The following is an 18,799-nucleotide window of genomic DNA, read 5'->3' on the forward strand; positions in this document are numbered from 1 at the left end:
AGTAGAGTGATAAGGTTAAGCGGTTAGACGACGTTTATATCGAAAGAAAATTGAAAATAACCTAAGCGTTTACGACTAATACGGTCCCGACCCTATCCTTTAGTTATATACTATATACTTTATAGTATTCGCAAACTATAATTATTCCTAGGCTAATAAAAGAGGATTTCGAGTTAAATCACTAAATACGTCGAGCTTATATTAGAAAATATATATATATCTATCCTATAAATAGATAGTATTTAATAAACCCCGAAAAGCTTACTCTATAAAAAGGGTATATTTTTTAATTAAGTCGTTCTATATATGTCTTATAAATCATATACCCGTATAGTAGAATATACTAACAATCCGGCTACTTATAGTATATTTTATAGTCTAGAATACGTCGTTAGGAAAGCTCCTCTTAATGCTAGTCTTCCTATTAGAGAAGCTTACTTTAAAGTTCCTAGACTTACTTTTGCTACTTTTTAACTTCTTACTCGAGATTTTTAACCTCCTAATCGAGTTTTTCAACTTCTTAATCTCTTTCGTCAAATATCTTACGCAGTCTCTTAAAATAGGTATCCTAGTCCATTATTAGCTTAGGAAATCGGAGTGTCTTAGGAGGGAAGGTTCTACTAGAGTATTAGGTTGTTTTCTCTTAGCCCTTTTACGTTTACGGGATGGTTCTATATTACTACTCGTAGCATCGTTTGGTTCAATTAGGGTCTTAAGAGATATACGTAGAGACGTCCTTTAGGCCTATAAATTCCCTAACCGCTAGCTCGGGGGTAGTTCGTCATCCTTAATAAGAATCGTGCTTGAAGGGCTGGTTATCGTGGCTTTAAAAGAAGAGATGTGTACCTAGGTGCTAGGTTAACTAGGTGGGAGGAAAGTAGAAGTTTGACTAAGTCAGAGTTAGGGCATAAGGCTCATTATATACCAGAGAGCCAGCAGCTCGAGTGGGCTACTGCTAAGAGACGATTGGACACTACTTTGCGTGATTCATCGTACATATGTATGTAACCCGATTAGATTGCACAAAACTGAAATAGCATACATAAGACATTAAGTGCTGCAAAGCACTTTATTATCCTAACCAATTCGGCAACTATCCCGATCCCTCCAGTTGACACTTTAGGTACTTGCGATAACTGGAATGTCGGTCTTTTCACCAAGAACTTCTTTCACGTTTGACATGCGCATAAAGGACAAATGAGCGGTCTCTCAATTCTTCGACGCCGTTTCATTTGCCTGCCTTGTTCTGGTCTAAACCCAGCTAGCTGTTCTGCTGGTTAATCTACGATATGCTGCGCCAGGGAGCTATATTTAACTATCGCTCCCAGGATCATGGTCATGGCCTGGGAGCTTAATGTCCTCTAACTGTACATGTCACTCCTGGGAGCGAGATAGATCGTTCCTGGGCTCTCCCGTCGTTTACCGGCCTTCTAGTCCTCTGGGAACTGTGGTCACGCTTCTAGATACATATGGGTCGTGCAGGGGAACTCTATAAGGGTAAGATGATATGAGAACCACTACAATATTACTTCCGTAGATAACTGAAAGGTGGGCAAGGACTAAAGCAGAGAGACTTGCTCTAGCCTCGAATATGGAAGGTTACTCGGACTATAGCTTTACTGTGCATAAATCAGGAGGTATAGGGCTATTCGGAAATTAATTTAGCCGAGACCGGGCTTGACTCTGAACAAGCAGCATTCAGAGTGCCACCAGTCCAAATCAGGCTGCTTGAGCAAGAATGATATTATTTGGGGTGTAATAATGTAAAAGACAAATTCTCATGCTTTAGTTAGATTGTACTTTCTTATATCTTTTTAGATCAGCTTATCGTGAGAGCATAACTTTGAGACTGATGCGGGGGTATCAAAAATGAGGCAGCGTTCCTTCTTTACCACTCGGCCTCTAGGGATTGAGAGGTAGGCCAGATGAATAATTTCTCAAGAAGATCAATCTGCTCCGGTAGTATCTAGTCTTCTACTTGAAGTACCTTCTTCGCCTCTTTGTCATCAACAGCAGCCCCCGAGAGCTGTCGCTCAATGTCTATGATGGCCTATTTGCGGTCAAACTCATGGCGCACCTTCCGTCTCAGTGCTCTTTCCAACCGGCCGAATGTATTGGAGGTTTCGCGTGTCAGTTTCTCTAATCGCGATTGCATCGCTGCACTAGGCTCGCATTTGCACTCTTCGGCTTGCTCCCTCATTCGCCGAGTGGCCTCGACATATTCTAAATGTTCGCGAAGGGACGCTGGGAAGGCGACGCAGGAAAGATCGATGACGAAAGACTGTGTTGCGTTACGAGCGAAGTGAAATTGGATGCTCGCTGTGGGACATCCACCATAATAGTTTCAAATGTAGTTACCAAAACACGGGTATACAAGAATACAGTATCGGAAACGTCCAAGAAAAGGACCGGTTGCTGCGCCGGATGATTTGGAATTTACTCAAAGTTTTACCATTCCTAGCCCTCGTTGATACATATAGTATTCATTTTGGTTTCGTTGCGATTGAGAATAACATGTTTAGTCATCTCCTTGGAAGCCAATCATCGACCTGATGTAGACTCTAGCTCGGGCCCCTGGACCCCAGGAACAAGATGTGGGGCTCCCCGGAACTAACCACAGCCCAGGAACGCCAGACGCGCTCCTAGGCACGGATCAAGTGATCCCAGAAACACCTCAAGAACAAAGTGTCCTCTAGGAACTCTAAGTCTGATCCCTAGGAGCGACCAAGAGCGTGCCTAGGAACCATACTGTAGATCCTAGGAACAAGAGTCCTAGTAAGCGGGTCTAGAATACTTGAAATTTACTCAAGGGTTTACCATTCCTACCCCTCGTTAATACATTTGATTTCGCTGTTGCGATTGAGAAGAGCATGTTTAGTCATCTCCTTGGAAGCCAAGGCAAAGCAGGTTGAATAACTAGTGACATCATCGTATCAGAAGCAGGAAGGTAACGATATAGATCATCTTGTGTAAGAAATTCCATCGTGAAGACATCGATGTACTCACGAATATTAATCGTTGGATCACGTCTATTGTAGGAAATACAACGGTTTCAGCGCTATATTGCTGTTTAAATAAAGCGTTTATTTTGGTGTTATTCACGCACTTTCTTGGCAACTTAAATAAAACAACTAGAAACTTGCGGGACTAACAAACCTTTTCCCGAGGTACTTCCATTGAAACAATCTGTATCAAGCCCATATAACACAGAAGACATTGTAAACTTTCCCGAGATTTTGTTCATGTCCACACAGAGTATGCGGCCTGATGTATCTGTGGCAACTTTGACTGTGCGATTAGATATTTCGCAAGCGTGCTTATATATCATCATGCCTTTAACGCGACACACTGCTATATCCAGATATGGATCATGGGAGCTGGGTCTTTTTCTGGTGCAGGCTCGGCATATAGTCGCAACTAAATGAGATGATGGTTCTGGCGTTGTATCCTTGTAGTGAAGGAAGTCCAATTGTTCATGGCCTTCATACTCAATCAACAAGGCTGCCGGACACCGGTAGCACCAAACAAACATGTGACTACGTGTCAAGTCCAGTTGTTTCTTTGCAAATAATAAGCGGAGTTCAAAATGCATCAACCAAACTTTTGACTCACATAATTTACCCTCATGCATGCCACGTCGTCATGTTGGGCACTTCTGACCGTTGCTTCAGACTGTGGTGTATCAAGGACAAATCCACTTGAGTTATCGTCCTCGTAGGGGCCTTCTAATAAATCTTTGGACTCTGAAATCCCTGACCCAATAGCCTCACTAGATTGAATAGGGTATTCAACTTCAGCTTCGATGGCCTCAGGTGATTCAACATTGTTTTCAACATGCTCTGGCCCGGGCTCGGGTTCGGGTGCGAAGCTGGTAGATGGTTTTGCCTTGCGCGAACGGCACTTTGAACAAATATGTTTCTTTCCTCCCATGATTTTAATAACTGAAGAGGGTGGGTATATCTTCACTGAATTGAAGTGTAAGAATCTGCGGAGGTTGATTATTTTATTCTCCAAGGGCTACAACTCTGTTCACTGTATCGATTACGACACTACTTGGTGCCTAACCAATTAACAATTGGCATGAAGCAGACTTTCGGGGAATTACTCTGTTCAAAGTATAACATTTGGTCCTTTGCATCATTGATTTAGTCCTAAGTCATAATAATTACCCACTGCAGAGTTCCGACCAGGGTGGATACATGCGCTATGTTTGAGTTACTCACCGCAAGCATCCACATGTAAGCGTGATAGGACTAGACCTCGACAGAAGTCGCGATTTCCCAGGCCTGGTTCACGTGAATCTACTATAGGGTTTGAATATCAGTGTACGGTTGGGAACCGACCCAGAGCAACGACGTCATTCAATATTATTGGTGGCGATCAGTGGGGCTGGGTGGAGATTCAGGACTCCCAAGTCAAAATAGGAAGGCGGGGTCACCCAGCTGACCTCAGCCAGCCGGCAAATATCACGCTTTCACAATGCCATTAAAGATTGGTTTCACTATAAGAGCCGTACCTTCGCAGACCTGATAGAAATAGAATGTATAAGTTCTGTACTGTATGCCACTACCATCAAACACTGAGCGAGACACTAGAAAGTTACACCACACGAATCCAGCAAAAATGTTGATTTGATTGGCATCTCATAGATAATCATCTTCTATCTCGCATTTCACATCTGCTTCGCCACGGACACCAGGCGCTCTCCTGAGCGTTGATCCGACAAGGCTAAGCCCAGTTTGCAGGTGCTAAGGCCATATGTCTTCCCTTGCCGTTAAATGTCTTGGATTTGGAGAGCCGTACGCGGTTCTTCACTTCCATCTCTACTTTCGTTGCCCATTGTCGAGTCATTCGGCCATCATATTTTTGCCATAACTTGGGTAAAAATTGTACGTCCTGCGCACAGTATTGTCGAATTTCATCTGGAAGGGGTCGAGTGTTGAAAACTTCGTAAGAGCCACCACATTCAGGTGCAAACAATTTTCTTCCTTTGTCTTTGAAAGCTTTCCAATTCGCTCTTTCATCCGCAGTCATTCCAGCATCGTTTTCTATGCATTTACCTAGTCCATTCACGCATCTTTTCGAGAACTTGCGCGTTGCAAGCTCCATCAACTGAAGATCTTGCACGCCTGATAATTCAATCTGATAGTGGCTGAAAAGAGCATCTGAATCGTTGCGGACGTCGAAAAACACCTTAGGAATAGAAGGCGACTCAAGGATAGCCCGAAGTGTAGTTCCGCTCGGTGCAGGATAAGAAAACGCTTTATCCTTCAGGCCGTATATGTCAATCAAGAATGTTGATCTTTGCGGGAGGACAAAAATTTGCAGAATCGAGATCGTTCCATGTCGAGAGAGGTTGACGCCCTCGAGGTCGATATATAAAGAGGGGGGTTTTGCCGGCAGATGAGTCAAATCGCCTATCATCTCAGCCACCCCTGCACAAGTATCGATAAAAGTAACAGAAGCCTTGTCTTCCAACGCTGAGCTTTGGAAAGCCGCCGTGAGCGATGTCAAGGCATCTTGATCAAGATTCACCGATACTGCTGCATGTGGTGATTGAGACTGCTCGGTGGTCGGTATCGGCGTCAATACCCTTGCACTTTCGAGGGAAGCCGCAGTGATAGCTTTCAATGTTAGCGCAGCTTTTTTTCCGTAACAAAACCAACTCACTCGACATGTTGAGGACAAAGGCGTTCGAGTGAATGATCTGAGAGTAGTAAAGATGGAACGCACAGTAATGTCACTAGGAGCAGCTACTAGTCAAAAAATGGGAATGTGAAGATTTTATGTCTAAGGCTACAGATACGAGGCAACCTTGCAGGCGAACGAGCAATATCTTGATTTAGATTATGTACTTCCACTCGCGGACCCTTTATTGGTCATATTGCATTCTCTACTCCTATTTGAGCTATTTTATTCCGCGTTATACAAGTCAAAGAGTCTAGACCAAGTAGATTGCGACAATATATCTCAATTAAATACTAATTGAAAGAAAGTAGCCAATTATAGATATACATGTACTACTTCGATGGTCCATGTCCGGAGGGAATTCTGTACTTGTTAATACACAGAAGCTGCTGTGTACCGTGTTCTTGTTGCCACATATGGCCTGCAGAACGTGTCGCTCCCTCATTTGTGCCATTCGATCTTCCACATGTACGCCGCTCCAAGAGTAATGAGCTGTTATTTGTTATGCATCTGGTGACCATGAGATAATTAAATCCAACCGCACCTTCTTGACGAATAATGTTTTCAATTTCAAGTGGTCCCGGTCTCCCCATAACCCGAAATATCGGGAAAGTAGCAAGAACAGAAGACAAACCAGATTCGGTGAAGCGCAGATGATCTGAGAGCGCCAGTGTCTGACCAGGATCTGGAGAACTGGGTGAAGCTCCAGGAATCGGATATGGCCACTTTCTATAATGCTCATGTTATGGCGCAAAGTTGTTATTTCCTGGAAACGACGATCGCTGTGGTATAGTTAGTGTCGGTTGATAAACATTGATTCTAGGCTTCACTTGCTCATACCAAAAACTTACGGATCCTGATGATGGCGCGCTTGCTGCAGTCAGCAGCATCAGCCATCTGGGAAGCGGTCAGTTCTTCACTGGTAATCATATCATGAATAAGTACGAGCGTATATTTGGCTATGTTAGGAGCCATGGTTCGCTATTACTCAGTACCCCACCTTTCTCCCTCTTTTGTATGGTAATTACGGGGTCCCGAGACAACACTTACAAGTCACTCTCGAGTATCCCATGGGTCTTCCAAGACATGGAAGAATAGGTTCCGTCCACATATCAACCGTGAACCAATTCTGCAGATGTGTATTTAACATACCTCTGCCTGCCACTCGTTTTATCTACAATCAATCAATTCATCCCGTTTTAGCTGGTTCCGCCTGATCCCCATTCGCCAACGTGCATACTAGTAGATACGATTTTACATCGCTCTGTTAGTAGCACTCTCTAGCTCTGACAGGTAATAAACCTGAGCGATAATAATTAATACAAAATCCGGTATTTCGACTGTACAAAGCCTAGACCGGTGATATTATTAGGTGGTTCTAAAAACGGTTTAGCGCTTCTTGGCACCAGAGACAGAAAAACAATCAAAGAGCCTGAGGTGGTGACACCGATTTCCGGAAGTACTGTAGTGAAATTTATTATTCGACGAGCGTTAATGTGCAGTAGCACTCAAAATTTGCAGCCCACTAGAGCAGACAGGGCAAAGGAACCCTGAGTGCAGCTCGTAGGTTGATAAAGGTTCTGGAGTACTATAAATCACACATGCCTAATGTTGCTATTGAACGGAAAGCCACGTGAATGTTACCAAAACCATGAAGAAGTTGATGTTCCACTGGCCTATTCAGACGCTCGAAAGGAATGCGTTCAGATCCTATCATTCAGCAACCCTATTCGACATAGGGAAGACCTACAGGAACGGAAAGGAAGAAGGGCCAAGGGAACCTGCGAGTGGATGCTGAAAAATAACATCTTTCAAGAGTGGCGTGAGGGTTCTGGAAAAAACGATTCCAACATTCTGTGGCTTCACGGCTTGCCAGCAAGTGGCAAGTCCATGATGACAATCTTCCTTACCGAAGCCCTGGAGAACGATCCAAATATGGGAGATGCAGGCCTGGTGATTTATTTCTTCTGCGATTCCAGCTCCCAGAATCACACTTCGGGAATCGCTGTTCTGAGTGGTTTGATCTGGCAATTGATCAAAGATCGACCAATAGGTCAGGAAGTGGTTAGGAGATGGTATGAAGACGATAAGGTGCTGTTTACTTCTTTCAACCGTCTGTGGAAATTGTTCATTATGTTGTTGAATGGTGGGAGCGAGGGGAAGGTTTATTGTGTCATTGACGCCCTTGATGAGTGCGACCGAGAGTCACAAAACGCGATATTGAGAAAGTTTGAGAACTTTTTCGACCCAGAGTACTACGATCGATCCCTCTCACATGTCTATTTCCTCATTACAAGCAGACCGTATGAGGAGATCAGAACATACTTGGGGGGCTTTGTCAACGCGGATATCGGTGGGTTCGCCGAGGCAAAGGATGATGGTGCTGCGTTCGTTGAAAACTCTGTGGATTACTTGACCGAGAAGAAGAGGTTTTCCACTGAGATGCAGGGGAGAGTTCGTCACATTATTCAGGAAAAAGCCGAAGATACCTTCCTCTGGGTCTCTTTGGCTATGGAGGAAGTGAAGGATGCTGCTCGGGCGGATATCATAGGAATCCTCGAGCAATTGCCTACTGGACTGAGCAGTCTCTATGGGCAACTGCTCGAAAGGGCAGCCCAGGCTCGACCCGAGAGCAAGGAAGACATTCTTCGTATTGTCAATATCGTGGCAGTGTCTCTGGAACCTCTCAGTCTCTTGCAATTAGCCTATGCCTGCCAGTTTTATGCACAGGAAAGCGAGGAAGAACAGGTACTTGCAATGAGAAGCTCCATCCACGATTGCAAGCTTCTGGTTGTTGAAACAAACGATAAAGTTGCATTGCTACATAAGTCAGTCAAGGACTTTCTTACGGACGACCGGTATACCAGCGGCTCTGGCCTTCGGGCTGCCCATGCGTTTCTAGCGTATAGGTGTATCGATCGATGCATGGAGACTGGGCATCCCAATTGTTGTTTCGAAATTTGGCGGCCGCAAAGATGAGAAAATTGACGATACTAGCCTACTCCCCTATGCAATTCGTTTCTGGCCGGAGCACGCACATTTCGCGGGAGAGCAGTTCGAGATCATCGAGAAACAGGTACATTCTTCAAAGAGGACTCTCTTCAGTGGCAAAATTGGTGGTCGCACCTTTCTGCTTCACAAACCTACAAAAGATGGGCAAAGCCTTCTCCATTTCACATTGCTGCGATATGGGGAATTCTACCACTCGTTAAGTACATTCTGCAGACCACCTCAGTGGACAGATACCACAGGACCGAATATTTGGACACCGACTTTGTCACACAGGAGGGCAAGACCGCTCTAGAACTGGCGGCTTCGTCGGGGCATGAAATAATTGTGTGCCATCTACTAGAAAATGCACCAGCAGAGATGGTAATTTTCAGGGGTGTCCTAGAAGCAGCCATCAAGAACACGCAACGAGGGGCGCAAATCATCGACGCGCTCCTTTTGCATCCACGAGCCCGCACATCAAATTGGAACCATGCACACCTCGTCAAAGCTGCCAAAAACCCTATATGTGGTCGTGAGATTTTACAAAGTCTTCTTAAGAGGGTCCCTAAGCTACGGAGTTCTTTGGATGACGACGTACTAGTAGCAGCGGCAAGGAACAGCGACTTGGAGCCCATGAGACTGTTGCTCACCGTTGATATGGAGAACACGAACTTGAGTGAAAAGGTGTTACTGAAAGCGGTTGGGAACAAGGCAAAGGGGCATAACATGACTCACCTTCTACTCACGTCTGGAACCACAGGTTCAATAACAGAGCCTATTATAAACAAGGCAGCGAGTAATACCCGACAGGGACTTTCCATTCTGAGAGTTCTTTTGAGACGATATAATGGAAGGATTTCAGCCACCACATTGATCCAGGCAGCGAAAATTGGACAAGATCGTGCTCATCTACTCCTGCAGCATGCCTCTGGAATCGATATAGGCAGCAGCGATATGAGAGCGTTCCAGCTTCTCAATCCAGAAACTGCTATAAATATGGTGCGAACAATCTTTGTCGAGAATGGAGAGCCAAATTTTGTGAATAGCAGAATTCTCTCTGCTTGTTGTAGACACCTGACTGGTGCTCAACTATCGTTGATCCTCGGGCGAAGAGAAAACCGGCTGCACATTACGTCAAGTCTATTCGCATCGGCATTGAAAAATGAGAGACACTGTATCCCAGTGATGGAGAGCCTACGACAATACTGGGAAGGACCAATTCCATTTACGCGGGGGGTCCTAAACAGGCTCATGCGGTTGAATGGCAGCTATGAAGTTATCAATTATGTCTGGGAGCACACTGACACGGGAACAGCCAATATATCAATAGGTCGCTGGGGTTGCATTTTCACGGGAGTGGAAGGGGTCAACAATGTACAAGCACTGCTGGATCGCGACGGCGGAGTGATGATAATAAGGCAGCGCGACCTCTATGGGGCTGATCGGGCGCGACATGCCAGCAATACCTGGAATCAAATCTTGCAATGGGCCTTGGAGCGTCCGCGAGACAAATTGCATATCACACCGCGTGCTATGGAGCTGATACTCCGGTTCTGGAGAAAACAGACAGCGCGGACTCTATTGCAGCAGGACCAGCGCCAAATATCATTCCATGAGGAGGCTTTGAAAATCATTGTGGAACGGTTTGATCATTTCGACCTGCTTACAGTGCTGAATGGGATGCAAAACCCGCTGACTGTGACGGAGGGTATCCTTATTGCGGCGTCAAGAAACAGTCGTTGCCACAGAGAGATGCTCCGCACCCTCATAGACAGAATGCAGCAAACTGTCTCGGTCACCCCTCATATCATTAGAGCGATTGCGCGAGCAGATGAAGGGTCGCTCGAGTTGCTGATGTCCAAAAACGACGGCTGCTTCGAAATTACCGATGATGTGGTGATGGAGGTATTTGAGAACGATCGAAATGATTGCAAAATGATGCGTACTCTTCTCTCCCAGAACAAAGAGAAACGAAGTATAACATCTCAAGGTGCAGTTGCAATTGTCGGACATGTGACTGTGGTAGAGCTTTTGCTTCGGGAGTATACGATTGCTAGCCTGTCAAACAACATGATTGTGGCCGCCTTATCCAACAGTGTCAACCCCTCTCCTATACTTGAAATACTTCTGAAACAGTCGAGAGAATGGACGTTTGATGGGACTTGGTGGGGCTCAATTACTCGGGCACTCTCGCAAGATACATTTCAGTGGCTCCACGCCAAAGTCTCGGATAACAACGTCACCCCCGAATCCTTCCTACAAGGTGCCTTGTCAAATCCACGACTGAGTTTTCAGTCCCTTTGCCATCTTCTTGAGTCAGTTCCTGCCCAGGAGACAATATCTCAACGCTTGGCAGGTTGCAGCGCGAGGAACCAAACCCATTCCGGCCACCTTGTCCAGTTCATATTGGCCAGGAATGATGCTCAATTGATCTTCATCACTGAAGATCTTGTGGGAGGTGGTCTGGGAACCCAGAGGCTCGGTGATGTCGCTTTGAAAGATCTCCTCTGTATTGACAGCAACCGAATCAAGGTTACACACAGTGGGGTATATACTATACTGCGCTGGTATGACCAGAGCATTGTCGATTGCCTGATCAAGAGAACGGGAACAGACGTTCATTTCACAGCTGATCTGATTCAGGCGCTCATTTTGAATTCAACCCATGGTAAAGATATTATGCAATGGTTGCTGATGGAAGAACATATACTGCTTTCGCTATCTCAACTAGCCTTGATTATTGAAAGTGGATGTTTCAATGTCGATGTTCTAAAACAGACTCTGACTGGCCCTTCTGTGAGAATGACCGAGCCTCTTTTTGATGCCATCACAGGGGCTGACGATGGATATTCTATGATGGATGCATATCTCAATACACATTCTATTGGTTCGATTCGGATTACAGTCCCTGCCGTTGTCAAAATGATTGGGACACCTCACCGCCACAATTTGCCATTGCTAAAACTGCTCCTTCGGCAATCACGGACACAGGTTTACGTCGCACAACCTGTCATTCGAGCTGCACTTCGAGCATTCAATACTCAGAAGCTTGAATCGTTTATTGACATTTTAAAGCTATTGATGACGCGAGGAGACAAAATCTTTGCAGACAAAGGGTGCATGGCAGAACTACTCGCTCACAAATATGCGGAATGTTTGATGGTGACAATTTGTGATCATACCCTTGAGGAGGAGCTTATAATCTCAAATGATATGGTCAAGGGGTTGGAGCACTACGACGCTATCAAAGTACTCGTGAAGCGTGCCAAATTCCAAGTTGTCATTACTGAAGCTGCAATGTGCAATGTAGTTGCCAGACCTGGTTATGCGATAGACATTCGTCTGCTGATTTCACGGCCAAACTGGAAGATCCCTATCACGGAGATCGTTCTTTGTGCAGCACTCATGAAAGGCCGTCGCGGATCAAATCATATGCCGGCCCTATTTCAGCATGCGAGGCACGTACAGCTGACATCGGTATTTTTCAAGACCCTAACTGAGGCCCAAGTTACCACGATGGAACCCGAAATGGAGTATATCGAGAGTTTCTTAGCATTTTTCAAGACGATTCGCCTAGCTGGTTGTATCAGAGCCGACATGGTGGATGGTATTGTCGAGCACTGCTCTTTTCCGATCGTCCTTGCCCTGTTCGACAGAATTGATGATCGAATTCCGTTCTCCAATAGTACATTGCCGTTTCTAGCAAGAAAATTCAACGAGATAATCATTGCAATCTTCCTCGATCGACACGGCAGTAACTCGCTTATTAACGAGGAGGTTCTTGCTGCTGCCGCTTCAAATGGCGAACATGGGCCTGACGTCGTCACTATCCTTCTACAGCGCAGCCATGTCCTTCCAACCGAGAGCGTCCTGCTGGCTGCAGCCACAAATTTGGGGCAAGGTCTGAATGTCTTTAATATTCTACTTGCTCATTTGTCCGAGACATCAGGAAATATAGTGGACACAGATCGAAAAAACGATGCGGTCGCATTGGAAGGTTTATTAGCAAAGGATGTCCTTTTTGCAGGGCTCGAGACGTGCTTTGCCGACACTGTGACTAAATATCGCAGTCAGAAAATATATTTCACTGGCGTCACTCTCCAGGATCGGGTATTGCGTGTAGTGGCTATGTTGATTGAGTGTGGAGTCTCTGTCGTCTTCAACGAAGATGATCTCCTCAGGCTTTTTGAACTCTACACGCTGGGCCCCCATTCTCATTTCATCCTGCAGACACACAGAGGGAGGTTACCGGCCTTCACCCCCAATTTGATAGCGAGAGTCCGATTGCGAGTCACAAAGTACCTGTCTTACAAGGTGTTCCGTTACGACCCGTTGTTTGTACCCGCAATTCACCTGGCGATCAGGGATATTGATCCCATAACCTTCAACTCTTTGATCAAGAGGAGTGAACGTCCATCCCAGGAGGTCAGCGCAGTGGTGGAGTCATGCAGTCAGCAATGGCTTGGGAAACAAACTGTGCTCCAAGTGTTGAATTCCCAGGAATTGGAAATTACAGGAGAAATGATAATAAAGGGAGCGCTCGATCAATTTGACAGCTTCGAGCTGTTACGACAGCCAAATGTCAAAATAACACGTGGCGCATTGCAAAGGATTTCGCAGCACCTTAACCCATGGGACAGCTGGGGCCTGTTGGACCTGAATCTAAGTCTGAGATTGTTGACGAGGAAACCTGGATCTTCATGGTCTGGAAGTTCACCGACCTCGACCTGAGTCGCCTCGATCCCAGTCTTGTGGACTGGAAAGAGGTGATCGAAAAAGCAGGCCGTCGAGGAATGATTTCAGAAAGTGTGTTGTCCTCAGTGATTCGCACGAAGAACTATGATATGGTCGACTTGTGCCTGAAAAATTACCACAAGCCGCTGGTCGTGACACAACAACTCGTGGATTCCTTTGCTGGTTTTCCTCCTCGGTTTCATCTCGAACCGCGCGCACGTCCAGATGTGAAGAGCCTGCGCAGGTTACTTCAACATGGGACGCTCGTTCACCCCATCCACTCATCTAGTATCGAAAGAATACTCGAGATATTCGGTTCTGGAATCGCAGATGAACTCTTCAAAATCACCGAAAATCGGCTATTAGTTGACGAATCCGTCTTGGTGTCCATCGTATCCACAAAAAACGTGAAGATTATCAAGTCATTCTTCAAAAGATACACGGATCATCTGACTATTACCCCCAGGGTTCTCATTATGGTCCTGCAGACAGATGCACCAAGTCATGTTGAGGTAACAACCAACGATGAATATGGTGAACCAGACGAGACCTCGGAGTGCAACCCCGGTTGGCCTGAATCCGACGAACTCTACGACAGTAAATCTTCTGATCACTCGAGCGTGCTTAAACCTCGCCAATATTGGTATGCTGAGCCGCAGGTGCCCAATGATGAAAGGGACGCTGAGAATCTGAAAATGAACGAAGACACAAACACGGCGTACTACACCTCTGCGTATTTACTTGAATATCTGCTACGCTACTGCACATACGACCCTATGGGGCTTACGAAAGATATTCTCCTGTCTGCCGTGGCGAATAGAGAGTGTGAGGCCCTTTTTACGATTATTGCCAAATACTACAGCCTTGAAAGCGTGAGAATTACGCAAAACATTGCCCAGGCTGCTGCATCCAACAGCAAGCGAAATGTGCAACTTCTCCTGGACTGGTTCCCGGGAAAGGTCCCAATTACAGAGGACGTTCTTATTGCAGCAGCAAGAAATTCTAAAGAGAGCTACGAGACTCTTCGGCTACTGTTCTCTTGCTCTTCGTACCGGATATCAGTATCCAAAAAGGTCATGATAGCGCTGTTGCAGAATCCCAATTCTTGCCCTTCTGCCTTTCGACTTGTGTTTGAATATGGAGGTAGCAGTCTACTCAGGAGCCAGGAAATCAAGACTTCGATTGTTAGAAATGCAGGAAGAGGCTCGGTTTTGCAGTTCTTTCTGGAGCTTCCTGGGTTCAGCCTGACAGTGACCGAGAACATGGTCCGATCGAACGAAAACGACGGGGAACCCCTAATAAGCAGCAGTCTTCTATTTAAGGACCGTAGAGTCAGGTTTTCCCCTGCTTCGATTGCATTCGTCATGGCCAAGGGAGACGCAGACTCCACTATGTCCCTGTTGGAGAAGCTCGCCACTGACCGAGAAGACCACCACTTAACGGAGAATGTCTTCCTCCATGCTATATCGAATGAGCAAGAACGGGCTTGGTTTACGGTACATCATCTATTGCCACTCATAAGCAAGTTCCTCACCGAGAAAGCCTGGATCGCAGCTGCCAAAAATAAAGTTAACGGGTGGACTCTGATGCAAATGTTCGCAGATTATGACCCAACTTTAGAATCAATGACTCCCACGGTACTTTTGCATGCTGCACGCAATGACCTGCTCGGCAATGACATTCTCAAATGGCTTTTATCTTACCATCCGTCTAAAGTTCGGTTCTCTGAGGGCATCCTGGCAGCTATCTCGGGGAACCCGAGCTGGTGGACGGGTGAGCCTCTCACCAGCGAGATCTATCGGCCCCATATATGGCAGAATGGCCCCATCCTTGAGGTAATACTTCATCAAGCCCAGGAGAATGCAAAGATCACGGAGAATATTCTTATAGCTGCAGTCAAGAATCCTACGCACAGTGCTCGGTATCTCAGAGTATTGCTCCAACATCCTACGAGAGAAGTCTTGAATCTTCAAAGGGTCGCAGCAATCGCTGCAGCCCAGGAATCCGTGGAAATAAAATCACTTCTCAGCTTTTTTCAGCACGGTGCTAGAACCAACGAAGATATAGTGGTAGCAGCAATGAGAAATAGTCAACGTGGCGGGGATATTTTCGAGCTGCTTCGCGTCGAGAATCTCTGGGGCGACTTCGTTGCCACTGATAAAGTGCTGTCGGCAGCAGCCGATAATGCAGAGAACGGAAATGACTTGCTCGAAGACTTTCTGAGATCTTATCAGGGAGTCATTGTGCTTCAAGACGAGCATATCGAAAAGGTCGCCAACTCCTTCAGCTTGGATGTGATGCGTCAGTTGCGCATTCGCCAGAGGTTTCCTGTTTCCAACCCGCTACCTGTTTTCGCTTATTCTCACTATCTTTTCTATGTCCTCCATCGTTGGTTTGTGCTATATTGTTGAGATTTTTAGTTGTTTAGTATAACTTGTAGCCAGGACTAGGGCCAGGTCTCATAATATAGTCCAGCCTCGGCTGTGATAGCATGGCTAAAGCTGGTGTTTTTCAGCGAGGATACCTTTTATATCTCCTGATAAAGGCCTGCAGGCCCGTAATATTTTAATTTTACTTCTATAAGCGAGGATTATTACTCTTTATTTTTTTAATCTAGTAAGACTAGTTTAAAAATATATACTAAAAAGAGTATATCTATTTTATATCTACTTTAGAGATATATATATAGTTATTACTAGTAATATAATTAAAATTAAAGAGGCTAAGCCATATTGAGATTTTTATTAAAGAGTACGGCATATATTAAGTAGCCTAAGTGATTTAATTAGGAGATATAGTATTATAATAGTATAAATTTTATAGCTGTATATAGAGGTCTAATCATGTCTATAATTTCTGGAACTCCAAGATCATTGGCAGAAAGCCAAGGTGCTGAATTATTGTGGGCACACAAACACCATGCATGAGCTGACCCTAGAACTGGAAACGAGTAGGTTGAATCTATGCACTCTTAACTTGCACGACCTTGTTCTCAGTTTCATCAACCAACACCTGTCTTCTTTCCGTACTCTTCTTTCGAGGATTGGGTGCATCAAAGATCTCCGTGAGTTCTTCGAGTGTCCGGTTACTCGTTTCAACAGCGAAGAAGTAGATGAATACTCCCTGAACAATGTTCCAGCCAGCCAGAATGATATATGTGTGCCAGCCAATAGCCTCGATAGCATTTCCAACTCCGAACTGATTTACCAGCAAGGCGATATTAGTGAAGAGAGAGTACATTGCCATTCCCTTGGCGCGAGTCTCGTATGCAAGACATTCAACAGCGTACATGGCTTGCAAAGGAGTCCATCCAAAGCTGTAAAAAGCGGCGATCAAGAAGACAAACACAATAGAAGCAGTGGCCGCGTCTGTGTTCAATGTTTCCGAGTACACCCCGGTTGTGGCTGCAAAACTCGCAAGGCCGATCTTCATATCGAAAAATTAGCGGAGAACATTGATAAAAGCAGAGGGCGGGACGTATATACTTACCGCGCAAGCAATAGACACGCCAATCATCATAGGTCTGCGGCGGATTTTTGGGCCCAAATAACTTCCCAGATATGCTAGACCTGCAGAAACTACCGTGATGCCAAGGTTGACGTCCAGCACACGCTCCGTATCAGTAATACCAGCTGTGGCTAAAAGCCCACCAATATAGTAGGTTGTAACGCCAGCCTGTGCCCATTGGCTCATAAAAGATGCAATAGCCACACACATGAGTCTCCACCTCGCGGCCTTTGTTCTAACAAGAGACCTAAAGTCCCATGCGTTCTTATCGGAACCTTCCATGTTGATTGCCTCTTCATAGTCTCGGATCTGTAGTTGAACATAGGCATTATCCCGGAAACCCTCGCCGTGGTACTTGGCAATAATATCCCAGGCTTCCTCGCTGCGGCCATGGCTATAGAGCCAGCGAGGTGACTCGGGAATGAACCAAACAGACAACACTATAATGCCGGATGAAATCAGCTGGCACCAAATGGGGATGCGCCATGCAAGAGAACTTTCAAATCTCAGACATCCACGACAAGCGCCAGCAGCAGCAATAGCTCCGATAAAATACTGGCAATTGTAAAAGCCAGTCAGAATATCACGGTATGCAGGGTGACTCATCTCGACGACATAGGCAGGTGCGGCGGAGCCTGCCAGGGAGTATCCCCAACCTAAGATATCCTGTTAGCGGAGTTATTCGAATGGGTAGTGACTAGGAACATACCAAGGAAAAATCGACTGGCAAGCAATTGATCCATGTGGTTGGCAGTGCCACCAACAATTGTACCCAGAATGACAGCGCAGCATCCAGTAAACATGCCACACCGTCGACCCCAAGTATCTAGGATGATTCCGACAAATGGCAGCGCGGAGACACCTCCAATGGTATACATTCCCTGAATCAACGCGGCCTTGGAACCGACTAAGCCAGAGCCGAAGGTTTCACGGAACTGCTCTATAGGAAGTAGAGCACCCATAAGCGAGCCATCGAATCCTGGACAGCAGTTAGTGGTTAACTTTTCATAGCTATCGAGTGTTTCCCTCGTACCATTCAATGCCGAGCAAAGATATGCCACAATCAAGAATAAATATAACTTTCTCATCTGCACGCTCCACGGTTTCGGGGGATCGCTCCGCCTGGCTAAGTCGAGAGCCAGTGAGCCGTGAACAGTCTCAACCTTGACGCCCTCCTTGACGCCATCCCCGTGTTCTTGGTGCGTAGCATGGCAGTCACCTTCCTTCTCCGCTAGTTGGTCTGGATGTGTAGGGTCTCCCATGATGCTGAAAGGTCTTGTTCTCCACGCCGTGGGAGGTAATCCGCAAAGAGTATGACCCAATTCAACGGGAAAAGGATGGCTGCGGGGTGTTATTTATTCTCACAATCATGGGCTTCCTTCTCTCGCCCTCGCCGACATGAAGTGGTAGGTTTGTGACAGTCTCCGATGCCCATAGCACAACCGGATTCTGTCAAATTCCTTGCCCTACGTTTGGCCAATCACGACAGTCTTGTGGCAATGACAGTTTTCCGGGACGTGCGCGTCTAGATCCGCAAGCCCACGTGGACAGACGGCGATTGGCCGTCTTTAAACTTTGTGGGTTAAAAGTCTGCGCAAGTCTTGCCCGGCCCCGATTGACGCGGTGCCGGTAGCCCCGTGAATTTCTATTGGGCCCAACATGCTCATTCTCCCCGCAGGACTCACCCCACAATTCACGGCTCCGATAGACCCGCGGGGATTGTTGGAGACCCGGGGGTGACTCCATGCCGAGCGTACATACCGACGACTCTTTTGCCGCCAGGTCCATAAAATCTGTAAGATAGTCTTAGGTCCTTCTCAGACCCCGACGTCATTTAGTCTAACAATATGGTATAAAGGACGCAGGGTAGCAAAGCTGG

The 18,799-nt window shown here is 46.1% G+C and overlaps 4 protein-coding genes across 4 annotated transcripts; 1 reads left to right on the forward strand and 3 right to left on the reverse strand.

Moving 5' to 3' along the window:
- Nucleotides 1-3,591: 3,591 nt before the first annotated feature.
- N7516_001590 (uncharacterized protein) lies at nucleotides 3,592-3,930 on the reverse strand (the record flags this gene model as incomplete). The annotated part of the gene is made up of 1 exon (XM_057214310.1): nucleotides 3,592-3,930. The coding sequence occupies one exon, from the start codon at nucleotides 3,928-3,930 to the stop codon at nucleotides 3,592-3,594; it is 339 nt and encodes a 112-aa protein (XP_057076193.1).
- Nucleotides 3,931-4,728: 798 nt separating this feature from the next.
- N7516_001591 (uncharacterized protein) lies at nucleotides 4,729-6,663 on the reverse strand (the record flags this gene model as incomplete). The annotated part of the gene is made up of 2 exons (XM_057214311.1): nucleotides 4,729-5,540; nucleotides 6,540-6,663. The coding sequence occupies 2 exons, from the start codon at nucleotides 6,661-6,663 to the stop codon at nucleotides 4,729-4,731; spliced, it is 936 nt and encodes a 311-aa protein (XP_057076194.1).
- Nucleotides 6,664-7,296: 633 nt separating this feature from the next.
- On the forward strand, nucleotides 7,297-15,824 carry N7516_001592 (uncharacterized protein; the record flags this gene model as incomplete). Its single annotated transcript, XM_057214312.1, has 3 exons — nucleotides 7,297-8,516; nucleotides 8,940-13,104; nucleotides 13,320-15,824. The coding sequence occupies 3 exons, from the start codon at nucleotides 7,297-7,299 to the stop codon at nucleotides 15,822-15,824; spliced, it is 7,890 nt and encodes a 2,629-aa protein (XP_057076195.1).
- Nucleotides 15,825-16,374: 550 nt separating this feature from the next.
- On the reverse strand, nucleotides 16,375-18,182 carry N7516_001593 (uncharacterized protein; the record flags this gene model as incomplete). Its single annotated transcript, XM_057214313.1, has 4 exons — nucleotides 16,375-16,839; nucleotides 16,903-17,576; nucleotides 17,630-17,899; nucleotides 17,954-18,182. 4 exons carry the CDS (start codon nucleotides 18,180-18,182, stop codon nucleotides 16,375-16,377), a joined length of 1,638 nt encoding a protein of 545 aa, XP_057076196.1.
- Nucleotides 18,183-18,799: the final 617 nt, after the last annotated feature.

The sequence above is a fragment of the Penicillium verrucosum genome (assembly GCF_028828655.1).
Source record: "Penicillium verrucosum strain IBT 35672 chromosome Unknown utg000001l_segment0_segment0, whole genome shotgun sequence".
Lineage (NCBI taxonomy): Eukaryota > Fungi > Ascomycota > Eurotiomycetes > Eurotiales > Aspergillaceae > Penicillium > Penicillium verrucosum.